This window comes from Cryptomeria japonica, chromosome 11, assembly GCF_030272615.1.
Source record: "Cryptomeria japonica chromosome 11, Sugi_1.0, whole genome shotgun sequence".
NCBI lineage: Eukaryota > Viridiplantae > Streptophyta > Pinopsida > Cupressales > Cupressaceae > Cryptomeria > Cryptomeria japonica.
The window spans coordinates 615,140,876-615,163,744 of NC_081415.1; the positions used below are offsets into that span (position 1 = coordinate 615,140,876).

General features: G+C 37.2%; 1 protein-coding gene across 1 annotated transcript in view; it reads left to right on the forward strand.

Annotated features, from left to right (window-relative positions):
- LOC131043463 (serine/threonine-protein kinase ATG1c) overlaps positions 1–22,869 on the forward strand; it is a 202,960-nt gene that overhangs the window by 23,965 nt on the left and 156,126 nt on the right. The window contains exons 2-4 of the mRNA XM_057976664.2: positions 7,297–7,414; positions 7,624–7,682; positions 11,784–11,848. Of these exons, the coding sequence (XP_057832647.2) occupies positions 7,297–7,414; positions 7,624–7,682; positions 11,784–11,848 (242 nt within the window). The remainder of the gene's footprint in view (positions 1–7,296; positions 7,415–7,623; positions 7,683–11,783; positions 11,849–22,869) is intronic.

Here is a 22,869-nt window from a genome sequence, read left to right on the forward strand (position 1 = left end):
TATGATATAATATATTTCATATGCTAATCTGTTGTAATCCTTTTTCTTCCATGATATACTGCTTTTTAATCTAAAAATGTTGAGTGGTTGAATTGACTTGATTGTGCCACTCATAAAGAGCATAATTCTAGTGCTGTTTATAGAATATGGCTATCAGTGTAATCTGAATCTAAGTTGGATGTTTTCTTTATTGGTCTTTTAATGGCTACATTAGCCAAAGCACTTACCCAGACTTTGGTTTGCAGTTTGATCCGAAATACCATAAAGAGCATAATTTTAGTGCTGTTTATAGAATATGGCTATCAGTGTAATCTGAATCTAAGTTGGATGTTTTCTTTATTGGTCTTTTAATGGCTACATTAGCCAAAGCACTTACCCAGACTTTGGTTTGCAGTTTGATCCGAAATACATATACAATCAAATATTTGCATATATTGCAATGTTGTGCACAGTTTTAACAATTCCCTATGTTTTCAGTTGTTCAAACTTCATTTTACCATTTCTCTGAAGATTATTAGAGAATTTTCCAATTTCAAAACAATAATGTCAACAAATTGTACCATTATCTAATCTATGGTCAAAATGAACTAGAGGGAGGTAAGGTAGTAACATTCCCTTACTCTTGTTTCTGGAAGTGAATTATTTCTTGCAGATGGTTATGATTTCCATTCATTATTGCATATGGGTGCCCAAAATTTCAATGTTGCATTTCACTTTACTCTTCATTGTCAACACAGTTCCCTTTTATGGTATCCATGATAGTTAAGGTTTTGGCTTTTGTTAGATACATTAATCTTGTGTTGTTGGGTCCTTCAAATAGGCCCGCCATACCCATGTGGGTCTGATACGGGTCCAGGTCCTTATGGGTTTGTCCTTGGGTACACCCATGGTATCACCTGGGCGCCCCAGGCCCCCTGTTGGTTTTTTGCAGTGATTGGAGATAGAAGATTGGGTTTTTGGGAGAGAGAACTCTTCACTCTTGTAGGGATTTTTCTGCCATGGGCAACGGAATCTTCATTGTTGATAGGCTTTGGCTGATTGCAGGTGGACTCCACTGATGGGCTTTCTTCGTGTTGAATTGTAATATCTGTTGAAGGGCTTATGCCGTAACAAAAATTGGACACAACCTGCCACTACCAGGCTTACACTTGGGAAGTGTTATACAGTTATACAGTATACTCAATGCTTGAAATGTTACTGTGGACAGTATGCAAAGTATTTCACTACCAAACCCAAGTCAGATTTGTTTTGCAGTCCCTTATTCCAATTTTAGAGACTTGTTTGTGTTAATTTTAAGCAATCAGATGTTAATTTTAAGTAATCAAATTATAATAGACTGTAAATGAACAGTAACAGCAATGAAAACACAAGACAAAAAGACACCAATACCCTGGGAAAACATCCCTCTTGGAGGTGAAAAACCTAGCCTCAAAATACAATATGTATTATCTCAAATGTAGGCAATTACAAGACAATGAACTTTTCTCAGATTGCTGTCCAATCAGCAAGTTAGCAGATCATGATCTCACTTTACATAACAATGAAGATTGCAGCCCTTATCAACAGCAGATTGCTAAGGAAGATCAGCAGCAGATGTCTAAGGAAGACTTGACCAGATTTGCACAAGAAGAGTCCTTGTCAAGTTTGCATGGTGATCTTGACAACTTCTCCACACAATCAGCCTTGATGAATTCGCACAATAAGCTTGGACAAGTTCGCATAAGTGGAGGAGAGATCGCTGTTTGGAGAGAAGATAACATTTGCGTAAGATGATGATTAATGACTTCATTTGATGTTTGATTTATATCCAACCTTTGGCGCCAAACCCTCAAGTCGGCTTGCATATTAATTAAGTTATTTATTTGCCACTTATTGCCTTCACGTTACATGAGTTTGGGCCCAGGCCTAAGTTCCATTTATTGACTACACGTTACATATGTTTGGGCCCAGCCCTAAGTTACATTTATTTGTCTTCACGTTACATATGTTTGGGCCCAGCCCTAAGTTACTTTTATTTTTCTTCACGTTACATATGTTTGGGTCCGGCCCAAAATAGTTCGAATTGCATGAGAGATAATACATGTGTATTTTAATTGACATTGACAACATTAAAATACAATAGACAGGTATCCGAGCTAGCTACTTTTTCAACACTCCCTCTTAGCTAGAGAGGATAGTTGCCACTTGTCATGATCCATTCATGACCTTCATCTTGCATTTCTCGCAAGGATGAATGTATAAGCTCCATAGAGTATACCTGCAACAAACACATCAATATCATGAACTCATTTCATGATGTCCATCTTGCATTGCTCGCAGAGGATGGATCCACCTTGCATTGCCCACAGAGGGTGGAAGAGGTCTTACACCTCAGCCTTCTCCCAGAGAAGGATACAATGTCACCTTGCATTGCCCGTAGAGGGTGACTCCACTTTGCATTGCCCGCAGAGGGTGGAAGATGCAATCTAAATTGCATCACTAAGATTGAGAGTCCCTCTCAATCAATGCTTTGTTCTCCACGATTCCAATCTTCTCTTTGAAGTACTCAAACTTCACTCGAGCTAGAGGCTTGGTGAGAACATCTGAAACTTGTTCAAGAGTGCTGATATATTTCAGCTGGATGGCACCTCTTTGTGCCATATCACGAACATAGTGATAATGAGTTTCTATGTGTTTTGACTGGTCATGAAACACGGGATTATTAGACATTTCAATACAACTCTGATTATCACAATAAATAATAGTGGATTCCCAAGGTTGTCCAAACAACCCAGCAAGAAGTTTGCGAAGTCAAACTGCTTCTCTAGTTGCCACACTTGAAGCAATGTATTCAACTTCTGCAATACTCAATGCAATTGAGGACTGTTTCGTACTGGCCCAAGAGATCATAGCGGAACCCAAGCTGAAGCAAATTCTTGAAATGCTTTTCCTGTAAATAACACTTCCAGCCCAATCAGAATTAGAGTAGCCTTCCAAATTGATCACTGTGTTGATTGGATACTTCAGCCCATAGCCAACTGTTCCACGCAAGTAACTCAGGATGTGCTTGGCTGTCACCAAGTGAACATGCTTTGGCTGGTTCATGAATTGGCTAAGTGCACTCATTGCGTAGCAAATATCTGGTCTAGTGTTAACTAGATACTTTAAGGATCCAATTAACTGCCTGTACTCTGAATGATCTGCAAAATCAGAATGAGCTGTAGGAATACTCAACTTCTTTAAGTTAGTTTCCATAGGAGTAGACATAGATTTACGATCCATCATATCAATGACATATTTCCTTGACTAAGGATAAGATCTTTGCCATACTTCTAGTCCTAGACAGTAATGCATTAGGCCTAGGTCCTTCATTCCAAATTCAGTGGTTAATTCTTTCTTACATCTAATGATGAGACTATCTCCAACAGTTAGAAATAAATCATTCACATATATATAAGAAACAAAATTTAGCAATTCACTATTGAATACTTTTAAAGTGAAGTTAGAATCAATATCATTCTTGCAAGATCCTAAACTAATCAAATACTTGTCAATCTTCTCATACCAAGCTCAAGAAGCTTGCTTGAGGCCGAGAAGAGCTTTTCGTTAATCTACACACATGAGATTCTCTATCTTGATTCTCATAACCTTCTAGTTATTCAATATAGACAACATTAAGAAAACAGTCTTTATATCTAACTTCCAGCCTGTAGCATTAGCTATAATGTTTCTAATATTAGTATATCTAGCAGCAAGTGCAAATGTTTCCTTCTAACTATGAGCTACACATCTAGCTTCATATTTTCTCCAAAAAAAACTTCCATATGGAACTCCCTCTAGATTCTTAATGTAAAATTGAGGTAACCAAGTCTAATGAAGATTGCATAATATAAGAATCAATCAAGGAAGGCAACCATAAATCAAAGATGAGAAATGCCAATCTTTTCCTTACTTCACTTTTACGAAATGGACTCATAGCACAATCACTATGATCAAGGCATACTTTCAAGTGAAGAAACCAAGCTCCCTCTTAAGCTTGAAGGCATGGTAATTCAAGAATCTCTTGAAGAGAAGCATCAACATTATTAAATATCCCAATAGAATGAAGTAACTTATCTCTTTATTGACTAGACATATGCCAAGATTGCTCAAGAAGATATTGCCAGTCTAAGATCAACTTCAACCATAGTGTAAAGCTACACAACATTCTAAAATTGTTTTCCATAGTTGAATAACAGAGAGTTAGCTATATCAGAAAACTAAGGCAGGTGTATGACATCAAAAAAACATTTTACAAAATCCATAAGCAAGGTATATACGCCAAATTGTCTTTCCGGCTAATGCGTAGAAATCAGATATGAGTATCAACCACTCAAAAGGATACACATTGTAGTTGAGCACAAGCGTATGATCAAAAGCCAATTTCAATAAGTTAGATACCTCATTCATCTTAGGTTTCATTATCAAGAGAATACTTACTTCAAAAAATGTAATAGGCAGTATGCTCAAATTGAAGAGATAATGTTACAATGAATATTATGCGAGGATGATGAAAGCCATGACAGAAAATGCATTAGAGCTAAAGGCAATCTTGTACACAAGAGGAGCAGAGCAAGGTTATAATAAAAGTATAACAAAGAACATGAGAGCCTTTTATAAAGAGTTGAAGAGAACCTAGTGTTACACAGTCACAACCCTACATGACAACCTTATCCAAACATAAAACACTCATAGAACATAAAATATAGTCCATACGATGTTAAAAGATTTGATGCAACTCAAGAGACTCACCATAAGAGTATATAATTCCAGAGCAACAAGACTATCGAACATTTCAAGACTTAGATAGAATACGATGCATCAGAACTATGCAGCAAGTATCATAAAGGATCAGATCATAATATGAAGATAGTAAGGTCAACACTGGGCATAGATACTAAATGGGATGACTAAGACATCTTACCTTTACCAATGACTAAGGTTCCATGTTTCTGAATCTCCTACAAATTTATTCATCTTCCTATTTGTGCTTGCTGTTATATCCATCATAATACTCCTAGATTTATATTTGAATACACATGTTGAAGTCTTAAGTGCCAAGGATGTATTTAGATCAATGCATCAATTCGGATCATTACATATTCATAGCAAACCACATCAAATAGGTTGAGAGATAAACATACTCAAAATAGAGAGTAGGGCATAACTAACTTCAATAATTCAAACTGGATTACAACAAATTCTTAACACAAGAACAAGGCTCGAACTAGGTTGATTGTTACAAACCTTAGGAAGAAAGTTATGCAATACTAAGATTTGAAAACAAGTGCACAAACCGACATATGAAAGCACCCTCAGATGAAGAGTTAACAAGCAAGAGAACTTTGTGCATTAGATAAGGCACCAATAACAACAAGGCAATCATATGCAAATCTCCAAACCAAGTGGACCCTACAATTGAGAATAGAGGAATGAGAACACCTGAAATCTTATTTTTGCTATTGTCCCATCGATGCCTTCAATTTGTCAAGCAAACATTGCTGTTGAACTTTCTGATTCACGGTAGACTTCTTGAATTGCTTTAGCTCATCCAGATCCGAAGGCTCAGTCAGATCCTTATTTTCCACAAACTGTAACAGCTCTAATTCTTCAAGAGCAAGGAGGACATAGACCTTCCATGATGTAAAATTTAGGGCACCTTCAAGTCTGTCCTCTACTTTCAGACCTGTAACCATCTTGCAAAACTAAAACATCAAACTGAAAGTGAAGGACAACTAATAATTTGATTATTTAGAATGAACCTAAAGCTCTAATACCATGTTAATTTTAAGCAATCAGATGTTAATTTTAAGTAATCAGATTATAACAGACTGTAAATGAACAGTAACAACAATGAAAACACAAGACAAAAGATACCAATACCCTGGGAAAACATCCCTCTTGGGGGTGAAAAACCCAGCCTCAAAATACAATATGTATTATCTCAATTGTAGGCAATTACAAGACAATGAACTTATCTAAGATTGCTGTCCAATCAGCAAGTTAGCAGATCACGATCTCACTTTACATAACAATGAAGATTGCAGCCCTTATCAACAGCAGATTGCTAAGGAAGATCAGCAGCAGATGTCTAAGGAAGACTTGACCAGATTTGCACAAGAAGAGTCCTTGTCATGTTCGCATGGTGATATTGACAACTTCGCCACACAATCAACCTTGATGAATTCGCACAATAAGCTTAGACAAGTTCGTATAAGTGGAGGAGAGATTGCTATTTTGAGAGCAGATAACATTTGCGTAAGATGATGATTAATGACTTCATTTGATGTTTGATTTATATCCAACCTTTGGTGCCAAACCCTCAAGTCGGCTTGCATATTAATTAAGTTATTTATTTGCCATTTATTGCCTTCATGTTACATGGGTTTGGGCCCAGCCCTAAGTTATGTCTAAGGAAGACTTGACCAGATTCTCACAAGAAGAGTCTTGTCAAGTTCGTATGGTGATCTTGACAACTTCGCCACACAATCAGCCTTGATGAATTCACACAATAAGCTTGGACAAGTTCGCATAAGTGGAGGAGAGATCGCTGTTTGGAGAGCAGATAACATTTGCATAAGATGATGATTAATGACTTCATTTGATGTTTGATTTATATCCAACCTTTGGTGCCAAACCCTCAAGTCGGCTTGCATATTAATTAAGTTATTTATTTGCCATTTATTGCCTTCATGTTACATGAGTTTGGGCCCGGCCCTAAGTTCCATTTATTGCCTACACGTTACATATGTTTGGGCCCAGCCCTAAGTTACTTTTATTTGTCTTCACGTTACATATGTTTGGGTCCAGCCCAAAATAGTTCGAATTGCATGAGGATAATACATGTGTATTTTAATTGACATTGACAACATTAAAATACAATAGACAGGTATCCGAGCTAGCTACTTTTTCAACAGTTTGGCCTCTAGAGTTTAAATATATTTAGTAGTGAAAGTTGGTACACAAGACCGTAGAGCACGCATTTTGTGCACACTTCACTTCTCTGTTTGTATGAAATGGACTGTGCAAACAAGGTATCGACAATTCAAGTGCACAATTTACTTAGAAAGGACTGGGCACACAATACACTTCTCTTCTTCTCCCAATTTTGAAAACACTATGCTCGGCATTGAGCAGAATTTGCATATTTTGGTATTATATATTACCACAAACAGATAAAGCAGGTCAAGTCTGTATTCTGTGGGATATGTATTTTTGTTCTGGTTGTGTATTGGTTTGAAAGTTGTAATTTTCTTTTACGTTTTACCAATGTAACAGGCCTCAGGCAGGATTTATATTGTCTTGGAGTATTGCACTGGTGGTGATTTGGCGGCATACATCCAATATCATAGAAGGTCTTCAGAAGCTGTTGCGAGACATTTTATGAGACAACTTGGTAAACTCCATACTGCTATCTGGATTTGACAAGTTTTGGGCCTTGTGCAGTTAAATTATTTAAAGGAAAGAGTGGACATCTGTTAAGGCTAATTAATTAACTTTGATTTCTACTTCAGTCTTTCTTGGTGATTTTACAAGTATATTTGTTTCTTTAGTTGATATTTTTGCATTCTCAAAACACTCATATTTACTTCATTTTCTTCTCAGCTGCTGGCTTAAAGGTTCTTCATGAAAACAACCTTATACACAGAGATTTGAAACCACAGGTGAGAATATCGACTTTTTTGGCATTCTGGGAGTGAGAGGTGCATTGGCATGCAGGCAATTAATTATTGATGTTTCTTTAAAATGGCTTTAGTTGATTCATTTTTTTTCTTCTATTTCCGCTCTCTGTCTCTGATTCAGATATGCAATTTTTTTCCTAGAAATTCTACTGCATTGATTAAAGATTTGTAATCGATTTTGATGGCATGTAGTTAATTCTTTACAATAAAATGTTTTAAAAGGAGAATTAATAACACTATATGGACATGCTAATTAGGGATTTAATTGAGTTTTGATCTTTCTTTTCTTGGCTGCTTCCTTTAGAATGTCTTTATTCATGTAAAACAAGAATAGGCTTTTCTCTGAATTTGTCTTTTTGCTGCAGGGTAACAACTATCCCAAGCTAGCCTCCTTTTAAGTACCCAAACCAATTTAGAGCACAGAAACAAACGCTCAATAAAATTCATGTTGTTTCTCACAGTTCAAAATATTACAGAAAAAAATTCAAATAAAATTTACATTGGTTTGTGCAGTTTAAAGTATTAAAGAAAAATAAATGAAATGTATTGACCTATATTTCTTTAACCCTGTTTCTGTCAGATTCACTAGTTATACTTTTGGTTTGTATCAGTTATAAAGGTGTAAATTACTCAATGACTTAGTTTGGTCAAAATCTCTCCTGACTATGTCTTGTCAGATTGTCAAGAAAACATATCAAGTATATTGTTATAAACTTATAGGGAAAGAAACTTCTTATAGTAATTTTTCTGATGCTCTTATATAGTCAGGTAGTTTTTAGATTCACCAACTTAAATCCAGTTACTTTTTTGTAAAATAATTTCTTATCTCCACTGAATGTATTGGTTTGAGTTTATATTGTCTCTACCTTTGGTGGTGACTTAGCAAGGAAGTTTCTGTTCACTTCACAAAACATGGTTTCACACATGACACATCCATTTCTTGCTATCCACCAAATTCGATTTTGCATCATCCATAATGAACAAATATATCAATAATAAATTTGAGGCATATAACCAAGTTCCCTGTCATATCCTTTCAATCTTAAATATCTAATTCAGTAAGATTTATCGCGCTTTCTATTCTGTACACAACGCACATACATTTTTTGATTCATTGTTATCATTCTGAATTTATTAAATAACATAGAGTGAAAAATATAGTTCATGTAAGGTACCATGCCACAGCACAGCTCAAAGCCATTTTTTTTTTTCATTGGTGTCATTTTCTATATGTATAAACTTCTGAATTTTATGTTGTATACTATCATGCCTAAAATAAAATCTAATATCCAAGTTATTTCTAACGTGCTTCAGAAAGAGTGTTTTGAGAAGCAAATACCTATACAAGGTGAACTTGCTATCAATAGTTTATCTTAATGACCTTGTAGCTTACCTTATTTGGGTTCTTTTTGGGAATGAAGATACATTCTTCAATTAAGGAGCCCTATAAACATCAAATCTTTCTATTTGTGATACACATGAATAGAAATAATAGTCTATGAAATTTAATTTTATTTAGAGTTGAGCCATTAGCACTTGAACCATTGTTCTATTCATTACCTAGAATCTAGGATTTGGATTTAATTTAGGAACCTCTAATATTTGGGCATAGCATGGTTTTCGGAAGTACCTCGTGCTACAATTGTACAAAATAATTTTGAATTTAGTTACTAGGAGCATAGATATTAAGATATATACACCCTTTTGTTTCATGCAGTGGTCATATATCATCCCAATGATGGATCACAGAGTATGATCTGAAACATCAATATATTTCAAAACTTTTTCACAGTTTTTTCCTACAAGTGTGTTCTAAAAATATTACTACTTGTTACTTCACACATTGAAAGGAAGCAAAATAGCTGAATCCTATTGAGAAGGACAAATTGTCAATACTAATAAATATGTTACCATGATCATATCTAGATCAATATAGGTCAACCGACCACCTCCTATAAAGTGAGGGGGCCAGACCCTGACCTATTGCATTCGCAGGTCAGGTCATCCATGTTGCATAATGTTGATGTTTGAAGCGTTAGGCTAGAAGTCTATCTTACATTTTACATTCATTTTCTTTTGAAGTCATGTACTTTTAGCTTGAGATTACATCAGTGTCATGTTGGATAGACTTTATTAACTTTTATTCCCTTTCAGAGGTTAACCTGTCCCCAAATTGTTTTTGTTGTTTCTCCTCATTGAATGTAAGCATACATTTTTTTTCTTATAGAATTTTGTTTATGTTAGGATTCGGTGTTTGTGGAAATATTGTGAATTCACTCAAAATTCTTAAAATGATTTTGGAATTTCTAGCATTCTTCATGCACAAGCACCCTACTGGACAGAAGACTTCTGATTGTACACGCTTCCACACAATCATGTTTACCATTGGTTTACTTTCAACCATTGTTTTGGACAGACTTTGGTTTATTGAAACAAGGATCAGCCCTGAATAGTAAAATTTGGTCACAGTATGTTGATTATTTCCTCTTAACAATCAAATTCTCAGAGCCACAATCTCTAGATCTTTCATGGATAAACATTTCATACTTTTTGGATTTTATTGAGTTTTAATTCATAGAAGAGAATTGCCTCATAAAGGGTTTCTTCTCAGTGCTGCAAAAGTCTTTTTGATGGTTCAATATTTGATTATGACATCTTTCAAGTGATCATTAAAATAAATACTTCGGATGCCAATCGTTGCTTTATTCAAGTATTTGATGAGTAATTTAAATCTAAAATTTGAACTTTTTATAGCTTTGAAGATCATAATGCGAATTTCTGATATCTGTATAACGGCTCAGTTGTATATGTTCTTTTGATTTGTTATCTAATCGTAAAATTTTTGGGTTGTACCTTTCTAATTTTCCCAATTGCCATATCTCTGGTATATCTCTTACCTTTTAATCATGATAATTCGCAGTTGCAGGTTTTGCTCTAATTTCGTGCACACTTTTTAGAAGGGCATCATGTGTCATTGCTTTTTTTGGTGGCCCTCTTTATCATACCAACAAGGCCATTGAGAAACAATATAACCATTTGAGTGGTTGTATATCTTGCAGCAGAAATCTTTTTTGGATCGCAACTAATCTGTGCTTGGTCAATGGGCAGAATTTTAATAGAAAATCAGTTAAACTGATTTATTAAATGAAAATTGCGATGTTTGTTCAATTTTTTTTAGATTTCTGGTTTCTTTTCCTGATTCGTGCAGTGATTTTTCTATCTTTTCTCTAACTCTACTCAAACCCTAACCTGATTTTTTGCTGATGAAATTCTGACTAATTGAGAACACCTTTTGGTTTTGCCAATTTATTCCTGAGAAGGATTTTTGAAACTGTGGTTTTACATAGTTGTCTTTGATGAATATTATTTTTTAATCAGATTTTACAATTTTCTGATACAAGTGGCTGTGCAGATCCATTGTTGAAGTTTGAAGAGTCTTCTTGGGGTTCGGGCTTTGGACTGCTTGCTTCAAAGGGCATAAGGACTATCACTTTATGCATGTAGATGAATCAATAATATTTCTCTGGTTACATTTAGGTCTAGTAGTGCAACTTGAACGATGCTATGTCTCTATTATTGGAGGTTGGCTTACATGTGTAGTGTGCTGGCTAATTTTTGCCAAACTGGTCTCTGTTGAAGTGCAAATGAGAGAGGAATTAAGGAGTAAAGGATACAAAAGGTGTTTTAGGAGACAAATAAAATGAAGGAAAGGTTCCGAACGAAGAAGTTAAAGATAGAAAACACTTTTTAATGGAAAAATTTATAGGAAAGGAATTGGTTTGACAATCATCAGTTATATTCACCTATTTTATGGCATTTAAGTGTGTTTGGTAACTATCTGCAATCTAGGTAATTGAATGTCTGACTTTAGGGTATAAAAAGGAAGATAACTATTTATACCTCTCTATTCTTGTTAGTATCTCTGCAGGTGTAAATCAGTGTAGTGAAATGTTGTTTAGAATTCATGGCTACATGTATGAGTTTCTGCTTCACTGTCAGCCTACAACATTTCTTAGAGGTGCAATAAAGTTTTTGAGGCTTTAAATGTTTGTTATTTGACAACATTTTTTTGGAGTGATGCAGAACCTTCTACTCTCAACAAGTGACAGGAATGCAGTGCTGAAAATTGCGGACTTTGGTTTTGCCAGGTGGGGTCACTATTGGTTTTTTGCACCATAGAGTTAAAAGTCTGACAAACATTTTTTTTTTGAACTTAAGATAACAGACAGTAACATTTAACAATTCAATGATCATATATAAAATTGCATGTGGAGGAGTACTTTTCGACTCTTCTTTGGGATTGTTTTACAAGTCTATGGCTGACTGCATTGTAATATCAACTGTACTAAAACATTCTATGATATCCATAGAGATAAGAGGACTCCCTTCTACGAAGCATGCCTTGCAGCCACATTATAACAAAAAATGGAGGCTTGGTCACTTTTTGTTACAGTTATCCCTTTAAGAGTCATAAATTTCAAAGAAACATGACTAAGGTGTCATGGTCTTTGTCCCCTCAAGGAAACTCTTAGACTCAATAGTGATAGAAGGTACCATAGGACTTGCATTCTTCCATGGGTACAAATGATTGGCAAAGACCATCCTACAAGAGTAACACCAGCATATTATTTATATTCTGCTCTTACAAGCATCAACATGAGATCAGTACAAGCTCTTGTGAGCACTTATTAGAGACTAATACGAGCTCCTTGCAAGAAAACACGATAGAAGCCACCTATTGAAGACTCAGAGTTGCATAGAAATCCATTTTTTAAGAAACTACACCTACATTAGAAGCCAACAATGGAAGACTCAGAGTCACAACTTAGAATTCCACATTAGATGTCCCTATGGAGATATGAACTCAGGTCTCAACAATGAGAATCCAACACTTTAACCAATTAAGCTCAACCCCTTGGACCACTTGAATCTTGTGACATTAAACAATGTGTATACGTATTGGTACTTTTTTTTGCCTGTTTACTGTCTTCAGATTTGTGTTCAACTCCTCACTTTCAGCCAAACTTATTATTTCAGTTGGCTGAGTCTAAGTGAATCTTATCATGTCAATACCTCTAGTATGCAGTGTTTTTATGCCTCTATTGAGGCAGGGCCGCAGGATGATTTGGGAGTTTGATCATGGTGTGCCAGCACATTGCTTCACCAAGTATCATGTGCTATGAGTGGTTGGATTTGTCATGTACTTAGCCATTCATTCCATGTTCAATAAAGTATGGCTGAACATTTAGGAAGAGCTCTTTGAAGGTGCTGATTGCAACCTTCCTCTCCTTTATGGTTCTTATATTATCATCAAGCAAGTCAGAGACATTTCCTTTCAACTTGATCTTAAATAATACCTTGGTTTCCATCCTGTTTTCAGTGGAGGGTACTTTATTTTTTGGTTTCCATGATAGTGCTCATACCTTCAGCACCAATTTGTGTCATGCTGCACTCCACACCATACTTTCACATACCATTCAAGTTGCAGCAGGTACTTTTTGTATAATGAACTATTTCACCTTGCCATTCATCTTCTTTATTTATTTATAACTATTCTACCATATAATTCTGCACTGGTAATTAGTTTTTACAGCCTAAGTTGGCTTGATGATGAAGGCATGTGTATTCCATAGTGGAGGTCACATAATGGTTATAGACCTTGTTCAACAATATATAACATAAATGGAAAAACAATTCCTTGTAGAATGCTTTTATAATGTGGTCTTATGCACTAAATTGGTGTCTTGCTTGGTGGTGAAACAATAATACTGTTACCTTTATTTTATTTTGGTTTATGGGGTCCATACCAAAGTACTAGCTAATGAAACATAACAAAACATGAGACAAATATGACCTGTGTAATCAATCCTGGAGTGCTGGAACATGCCAAAAACCACAGATAAAGCTAAAAGGACAACAACTAGTAGCAAACCAAGCCAAAACAAAGAACACAGCCCAAAAACCAAGCCTCAAGTGACTTTGGACATTCCTCTGTGTTTATAGATTCATCCCTTACCCGGTTGTAAGATTTAGCAGTTCACCATCTGCAGCTATGATGATGGATTTCAATTTGACATGACTGAGACTACAGGGGTCATCAATATCGACAAACTGTACACCATGCATCAATTCCTTCCAGTTACCAACCCTTGTCAGCAGATCTCCAGACAGTTGTGGGAGAGAATATGTGCTCAAGACCTCTAAGGTGCCCTTGCAATGGGATACCAGAAGATGCTTCATGCCATACACAAATCTTGACAGAAAGTGGTAAGAGTTTTCAAATCCTGATCCATTGCATTAGAAGTTTCACCACCTTGACCTTATGTCTCTTCTTCTTCTTCCCCCACCACTGCCACGCCATTATCAGTTATGAGGAGAAGCATTTCAACCCAACCATGAATCTCAGCTGATGGGATAGCTTGACCCAATTTGTCATTAAAATCAGCCAGTACTGTTACCTTTTATTTCAGGTCTATTGGTTTTCATAAATCCATAATTCTCACATCTCTTTTGTAAGGGTTCTGTGTGGACCATTATGTAAGTCAATGAAATATTGTTCTTCATATTTTTAGCATTCCATCTATATATGTTTAGTTCTCTGTTCTGTTCTGTTTCTTTTGAATTGATGATATAGTTCTTCACACTTCCTTCTCACCATTATAACATATGGACTCTGAAATCGTTATATTATCTGGATACATCTTGTATGAAATTGTTGCGATAGGTTTTTGAGATAATAACAGTGAAACATTGTTCTTTGATGGTGTCCACTTAAGTTATTTTTCAAAACTTGCATGGTTTCACCTTCCTCACTTAGAGTAGTAGTATAGTGCTTTGATTTCAATGGAGAATGTAACTGTGTTTGATGAATTTACATGGTTCATACTTTTTGCATCTTGCTGATTGTAAGTTGTAGTGTAAAGTTAGCCTGAACCCCCAAATCTATGCCAAGTTCGATTGTGAATAGTTGTTTGGATTGCATCGTGTTGGGTATTCAAATGCACTTTCTCAATGTGAAAATCCCAAAGATGAAAAACTCTTAATTGGCAATAAATCTTTTGGTCGAAAATTTAAAAAAAATCGGTTATCGGCAAAAAATCGGGATAAAATCGGCAATAAATCGGCAAACTTATTGAACATTTGAAAATATATAATTTCTTAAAATATTCTAAAAAAACACACACATACACTAAATTTATATCACAAGTGGATGATATCGCTATGCGAATCTTCTATATCCATCCATGTTTCGATATGGTCACTCTACCCCATTTTTAATCCTTTCTCGACAGGTGAACAGTACTTACTGTACAAAACAGCAAGAGAGCATCTATATAATGTCATTGGAAAATAGTCAACACTGCGAAGCAAACATTTTCACATTTTCTAACGCGTGACATGTAATGTATGATGATTTTTTTTTGGTTTTGGACATTTCTCCTTTTTAAATTTGTTTTCAAATGTTTTTCCTTGCATACGAACAAAGCAATGAAATTTTTCTATGCCAAAAAAAGAGTAATGAATATATTTCAATGCCAACACCGTTTATATTTTTACTACACGTCATCTTGTGATGAAATAGATCTTGATTTGATTTTCAGAGGGCGTTTAGAAAAAACAAAAGGGTTGCGTCGTTTATATTTCCGGTGCGTTTTTTAAGGCATGTCGCTTTTTTTAACGCGATTTTTACCATTTAATTCGCAATTTTATTGCGATTTTTTACCTCTAAAAGTCGCTATTTTTTACCTCTAAAAGTCACGATTTTTAACAAAAAATCAATCGCGATTTTCCAGCCGATTAGATCGGTGGGCCAAAATACTCCGGATTAATCGCGATTTTCTAGCCGATTAGATCGGTGGGCCAAAATACTCCGGATTAATCGCGATTTTAGCGATTTTTTGTCGATTTTTACATCTATGGAAAATCTATCAACATCCTCAGAAGGTTGCACTAGTTCTTGCGGAGTTGTAGTTAAACTTGGTGAAGCAAAGAGCTTGGTTTATTTGGAATTTGTCCACCAGAGCACTATCCATTGATATCACTGCCCTGAGGAGTAGATTTAGATCCTTTAACCCTTTCCCCTTTAATTTTAGTTCATTCCAATTCAATCCGTTTGAAGCAGAAGCATCACAAAATTGCTATATTCGATGATGGAGTTCTAGCCACATCAAAGAGGTGAAAGAATGATCCAAACGTAAGTCCCCTTGGATTACCAGCAATCACATCGGCCAACTGAGTCACATTCGTCGCATATAGGAACCTTGGAGTCGATTGTTTGAACTTACTGCATTCTTAGCATACAATCGTACTTTGATCAAGAGAGAGTGAAGTGACTGTTAGGGAACTTTATTTTGTGTTAGACGCTGTCATAAAAAACACGTCAACAATTCCGTGATAACTCATCTCCTTAACCTGCGCTCTCTAGAGTCAATAATAGCCTTGGGAACAAGAATTAATTTTCCCTCCACATCTAGGGGTGGCAATGTTGTATAAAGAATCACATTGTGCCCCAATGCCTTCTGGAGGCGTGACACATGGAACGCATTGTGTCCTTTGTTATCTGCTAGTAGCTCTAGCTCGTAAGCCACCTCTCCAATCTGTTTGGAGATCGTGAAAGGTCCATAATAGCATGGCTTAAGCTTCTCTACGCCACTCTTCCTGAGAGTGGATTGTCTATAGGGTTGAAACATTAGATACACCATGTTCCCCACCTCAAAGGAGCACTCAACTCTTAGCTAATCTGCATACAACTTTTGTTGATTCTGTGCCTTTTGAATGTTTTCCTTCAAAGACTTCATGATATCTTGACTATCCTGTAGCAAGTCTTTCGCACTGGGCACTCTCCTATCTCCAAATAGTAGATCTAAAAAATTAGGAGCATCGTTACCATATAAAGCCATGAATGGTGACTTGTATAGACATTTGGTAAGTTGTATTGTAGCAATACTTGCATAAGTGGAGCCACTGCATAAGTGGAGCCACTGCATAAGTGGAGCCACTTGACCCATTTCTTTTGCTCCCTTGCAATGTAGTTCCTGATTTATTCTTCCACCCATTTATTAACTATCTCTATTTACCCATCTGTTTGTGGGTGGTAGCTAGTGCTTGGAGTTATTTTTACCCTTCTAAGTCTAAACAACTGCTTTCAAAAGTGACTCATAAATTTGTTATCCCAATCGCTCACTATACATTGAGGCAACCCGTGTAACTTGATTACCTCTCTAAAAAACAAATCAGCAACCTGTGCTGTTGTATATGTGCTAGAAATAGGAAAGAAATGGGTAAATTTTGTAAGTCTATCAACCACAACAAAATTGCAGTCCCTGTTTTGGGCCTTGGGCAACTCTGTGATAAAATCTATAGAAATAAACTCCCACTTTTGATTAGGAATGTGCAGGGGCTGAAGTAATCCTGCTGGGAAGAAGTGTTCTTGTTTGTTTTGTTGGACCCCCACACATACTTAAGGAACTTTGATTTGAGCCCTTTCCAAGAGAAACGTTCCCTGATTTGCTTGTATGTTTTGAAGTAACCAGGATGGCTTGCCTTTGGAACATCATGAAAAGCTCTTAAGATCCTTCGCTTCGTTGCTGATCCCGATACCAAATATATTCTCCCTTCGTAAATGATGAGATCATATACAATAGAATACCTATCATCCTACACAGTACCATCAATGATACCTGAAGACCACCTATTTTTAACATACTCAACTGAAATCCATTCTCTTCAATCAGTTGAAATCTCCCCGATGGAACACAAGTGTGGTCTTTGTGATAATGCATCAGCAACTATGTTCTTTTTTCCTTTGACATAATTAATGTCAAAGTCATAAGCCTACAACTTACTGGCCCACTTCTGTTGCTTGTCATTAAGATCACTTTGATTAAGGAAATGTTTCAAGTGATTATGACCAGTTTTCACCACAAATCTGCTGCCTACTAGATACTATCTAAACTTAGCTAAAGCTTGCATTATGGCTAACATTTCCTTATCATAATTACTATAACTCTTTTTCGCACCCGTTAATTTTTTGCTTTCAAAAGCTATGGGATGCTTGTCCTGCATCAATACAACACCAATGCCTTCTCCTGAGGCATCACACTCGAGATCGAAGGGTCTAGTGCAATTTGGTATAGCAAGCATTGGACATGAGTTCATCAATTGTTTGAACTCCTCAAAACACTTTTGTGTCTGATTGATCCAAATAAAGGCTCCCTTCTTCATCAAGTCTGTAAGAGGGGTGGCCTATTGAGAGAACCCCTTGACGAAGCGATGGTAAAAATAACAAAGTCCATAGAATCCCTTCAGTTGGGTGAGGGTCTTGGGTGGCAGCCAATCAATTATAGACCGAATTTTATCCGGATCAACTCTAACATCCTCAGCACTGATAATGTGCACCAAGTACAATAACTCTATTAAACAAAAAGTCCATTTGGACTCCTCGGTGTACAATGATTCCCTCTCCAGAATGCTCAACACCAAATCCAAGTGAGCAAGATGCTCATCCCAAGTCCTGCTGAAAACTAAAATATCATCAAAGAAAACAGGGACAAGCTTCCTCAACTGGTGCTGGAAAACTTTGTTTATACATGATTGGAAAGTGGTAGGAGCATTGGTTAAGCCTAAGGGCATAACCAAGAACTTGAAATGTCCAAAGTGACATCAGAAAGTTGTCTTCTCCACATCTTCCTCCCTAACCCGAATCTGGTTATATTTGGATCTCAAGTCTATCTTGGAGAAGTAACATGCTCCATGCAATTCATCAATAAGCTCATCTATGCGAGAAATCAAATATTGATATTTATTTGTTTTCTTATTTGGAGCACGGTAATCAATGCATATTCAAAGTGTCCCATCTTTCTTCTTTACTAAAACAACTGAAGATGCAAAATGGCTTGTGCTCGGCTGAATGTGACCCATATCAAGTAGCTCTTTAATGGTCTTTTTGATACCATTCTTTAATCGCTTAGGATGCTTGTAAGGGGTGATGATGACAAGTTTTGCACCCTCCAATTCTATGATGTGCTCTATGCCCCTGTTTGCAGGTCTTCCAGGTGGTGTATCACTAAACACCTTACCATGTTTAGTTAACAATCCCTTTATGTTTGGAGGATAATCATGCTTCTGGTGCTCTAACTATATAGGCATCAACACACACTCGACAACCCACTCCACCTGATCATGCATGATCAGTCTCTCCATCCTCTTGAAAGAAACTGTGTGTAGACCACCATCCGACATCCCTCTCAACACATGTTTCCTAGCATTTACCTTAAACCTCATTTCCATTGTTCGCAAGCTAAGGTTAAACTCTTCAATCGCATGAAACCACATCATGCCCAAAACAATATCCATCTCACCCATACCAACAACGTAATTATCAACTTGAAACTCATAATCACTCAACTACAAGGTGAGACTGAGAATCCTCCTGGTACACGTGAGAGTGAAGCCATCAGCAACTCTCACTCTGAATCCCTTGAACTCCTCTGTCTTGAGTCCACATCTAGCAACTAACCCTTCATTAATGAAGTTATGAGTAGCTCCAATATCAAGCAAAGCGATCACACGTTGACCTCCCAGGACTCCTTTGATCTGAAATGAACCCTCTTTTTGTATGCTAGAGAGGTGTGCTATTGGAATCTCTTCTTTTGCTTCCTATTCTGATTCTCTAGGATGCATTTTCAGCCTCATTCTCCATTAGATCAGATTGCTGATCAGAATTTTCAGAATTAGACTCATTAGCATAATAGTATTCCATTTGCTTTGCTTTGCCCTTCATAGGGCACTTATGACCCGATTCCCAAGGAGCTTTGCATTTGAAGCACAATTTTCTTCTCCTTAAGTGGTTTATAGTTTCATCACTGAGTTTAGGTGCTAATCTCTTTTGCTGATCTGAAACTTTTGGACGAAACTTGCCATCTTTGTTAGAAGATAAAGGTTTTGATTGGAACATACATTTTGGGGCAGCAAGTTCCATGCTACCTGCTTTCCTCATGGCCTCCTGAAGATTGGGAGGGTCTAATGCCTAAATCCATCCATGTAAGGGCTCCAAGAGTCCCTCACTGAATAGGACCACAAGTCTCCTCTCTGTGATACTAGGTACAATCACAGAAAATCTTTGAAAATCTGTAATGTAAGCCTTGTTGTGACGTATTCACACATCGCCCCATTGCAAATGGGGACCCCTACTTTTTTGCTTTCTGGGGTTTGTTTCTAGGTCTTTTAGAGTTTTGTTTGTTAGCCTTTGCATGCTGAGTGTTGCCAGAGGGATTATTAAGAGAGCAGGCTCTGTTTTAGCTAAAGGTGAGTCAGTGGATGCTCCGGGTTAGGGTTTCTTTGAAAGCCTTCCTTAGGGCCTGGTTTTGCTCTTGTTGCTAATTGTGTCTTGCTTGGTGAGTGAGTATCATCCTTGAAGGTCTGAGCTAGGTCAAGTTGGTGAGTGATGAAGTCTAGAATGTCATCCTGATCTTCAAATGTCCTGAAATTTGGCTGTCTGGAAAATTGAAGAATCCTCCAAAAACTAGATTTTGCATTATAACTCTTGGAGGTCCGAAACCACTCGCAAACATCTTGACAGTATATATGGAATATAACTTAAACCTTATATCTTTCTTCTTTCTTATACTTAAATGTTATATTCCATAAATGAATCTTGACGGAGAGGCTAAAATGTCAAATTTCGCTTTTGACCCTTCCAAAGGGTCCAGAGCGAAAATTCACCAAGGACTCAGGATCTCACCTAAGTCAAAGAGCGGTTGAGCGAATGGGCAAGGATATGGAAGGATATGCATCAAGGCGTGAGTCTAGGCCAAAGTCAAGTGAATTCCAAAGTAAATCAAGCCTAGAATAGGAATTTCGCTCCTGACCCTTCCAAAGGGTCCAGAGCGAATTCCTTTGTAAGACACTCTACATTGCCCAAAGTCATGAACTAGCTCATTCCCAGGCATATGTGAAGGCAAAACACTTATTTGGAGTGAAGAAATATGAAAATGAAGTCAGGATTTGAGCCCAAGGAAGAATTTCGCTCCTAAGCCTTCCAAAGGATCCAGAGCGAAATTCATGTAAAACCCTATTTTTCACCAAATTCTTGGGCTAGATGTCAACTTGAAGAGCAAATTCATGTGATCATGATGGAAGGAAGCCTAACGAAGTTTGTCCAAGGTATGAAGAGGAGAAAATAGGTGAGAAATTAGCTCAAAAAGTGAATTTCGCTCCTGACCCTTCCAAAGGGTCCAGAGCGAAATTCTTAGAAGTCACCTTTTCCCCCTTGTTTGGATTGAAAAACCTTGTTCCTTGGGCATGGTAAAGGCAATTTGATGTGTTCTAGCCCTAGGGAGTGATTGAAGGAGTTGGAGAGTGGATTTTGTCTAAAACATGAATTTCGCTCCTGACCCTTCCAAAGGGTCCGGAGCGAAATTCACCTTTTCCTCTATTTTGCTCTTTCATATGGCCAAGTTTTGGATTTTTGAGGCATAGTTGAGGAGGCTTGGATGCATGTTTGCCTTGGAGAGGAGGTTTAAAACTACAAAATGATGGAAATTAGCCTAAAGTAGGAATTTCGCTCCTGACCGTTCCAAAGGGTCCAGAGCGAAATCCTCATTTGACCCTCTATTTTGCCTAGGACATTGGAAAGAGCTTGCTTTGAGCCAAGTGAGTGGCAAATGGACTTGATGGTGGTAAGGAGAGGCAAATTTGATCAAGTTTAAAGATGGATTAGATGAAATGGTGAAAATCAACCTACAATGGAAATTTCACTCCCGACCCTTCCGAAGGGTCCAGAGCGAAATCTTCCATTTTACCTTCTATCTTGCCTAAAATGATGAATAGAGTTTGAAAGGACCTTGAAATTGATCAAGTTTGAGAGAGAATTGGATAGATCAAGATTTTCGCTCCTGACTCTTCCAAAGGGTCCAGAGCGAAATTTCCCATAAACCTCATTTCCTTCCTTGTTTGGACCAACATTCTAGTTTGAAGTGATGGGATGTAAGAATGTGAAGAATTTTGTCCTAGATCAAGATTTTCGCTCCAGACCCTTCCAGAGGGTCCAGAGCGAAATTCCCCAAAACCACCCTTTTTTCTCAATTTTATGCTAAGTCAAGTGTGGGCCAGGATGGGGTAAGATTGGAGAAGTCCTTGAGCAAAACTTTGAATTGCTAGTGATCCGTGAACATGAAGGAATTGAGCCAAATCAAGAATTTCGCTCCTGACCCTTCCAAAGGGTCCAGAGCGAAATTCCTAGGATCACCTATTTTCCTTGCAAATCAAGTTAAGTTTTTTGGTTTTTATGGTCTAGAGAGGAGTGAGGCGATGTATCCTTGGTCTTGAAGGTGGATTGGAGTTGAGAGAATGAGAAAGTAAGCTCAAATCATGAATTTCGCTCCTGACCCTTCCAAAGGGTCCAGAGCGAAATTCCTAAAAACCACCTATTCCTTTCATATTTGTGCCAAGCCAGGCCTAGACCAAGGTGATTGAAGCCCTCGAGATTGCCCTTGAATGGATTGTTGTCTCCAAAAATGATGATTTTGGGCTAGAGGAAGAAATTCGCTCCTGACCCTTCCAAAGGGTCCATGGCAAAATCCATTATAGGTCTTGTCCCTGGCCATGATTTCTAGCGAAATTCTCTTTTTTGGTCATTTTGAAGTCAAACAAAATGTTGCAAACATGGGAGAAGGATCCAAGGATAAGAGTCGAAGTATAGAAAGTGAAAAAGATAGACCTTGGTGAAGGAAAACAAGCAAATCATGAATTTCGCTCCTGACCCTTCCAAAGGGTCCAGGGCAAAATTCACCAAATGTCCCTTTTCTTCTAAATTTGTGCTAGACCAAGACAGTGATCAAGGTAGATTGGGCTTAAAGATTGCCACAAGCATGTCTCAGAAGGGGTTGTGAGTGAAAGAAGCAAGTGTTTTGTCCATGATCAAGAAATTCGCTCCTTACCCTTCCAAAGGGTCCAGGGCGAAATTCTCAATTTCACCTAACTTGCTCATGATAAAGGTCAAAGCATGGATCCCTAGGCTTTGGAGGAAGGAAAGCTATCATTTGTTTGCCTTGGGAGGAATTTTGGAGTAAACAAGTGATAGAATTATCCTGGAATGCAAAATTCGCTCCTGGCACTTCCAAAGGGTCCAGGGCAAAATTCTTATAGGGCCTGTCCTTGGGAAGGATTT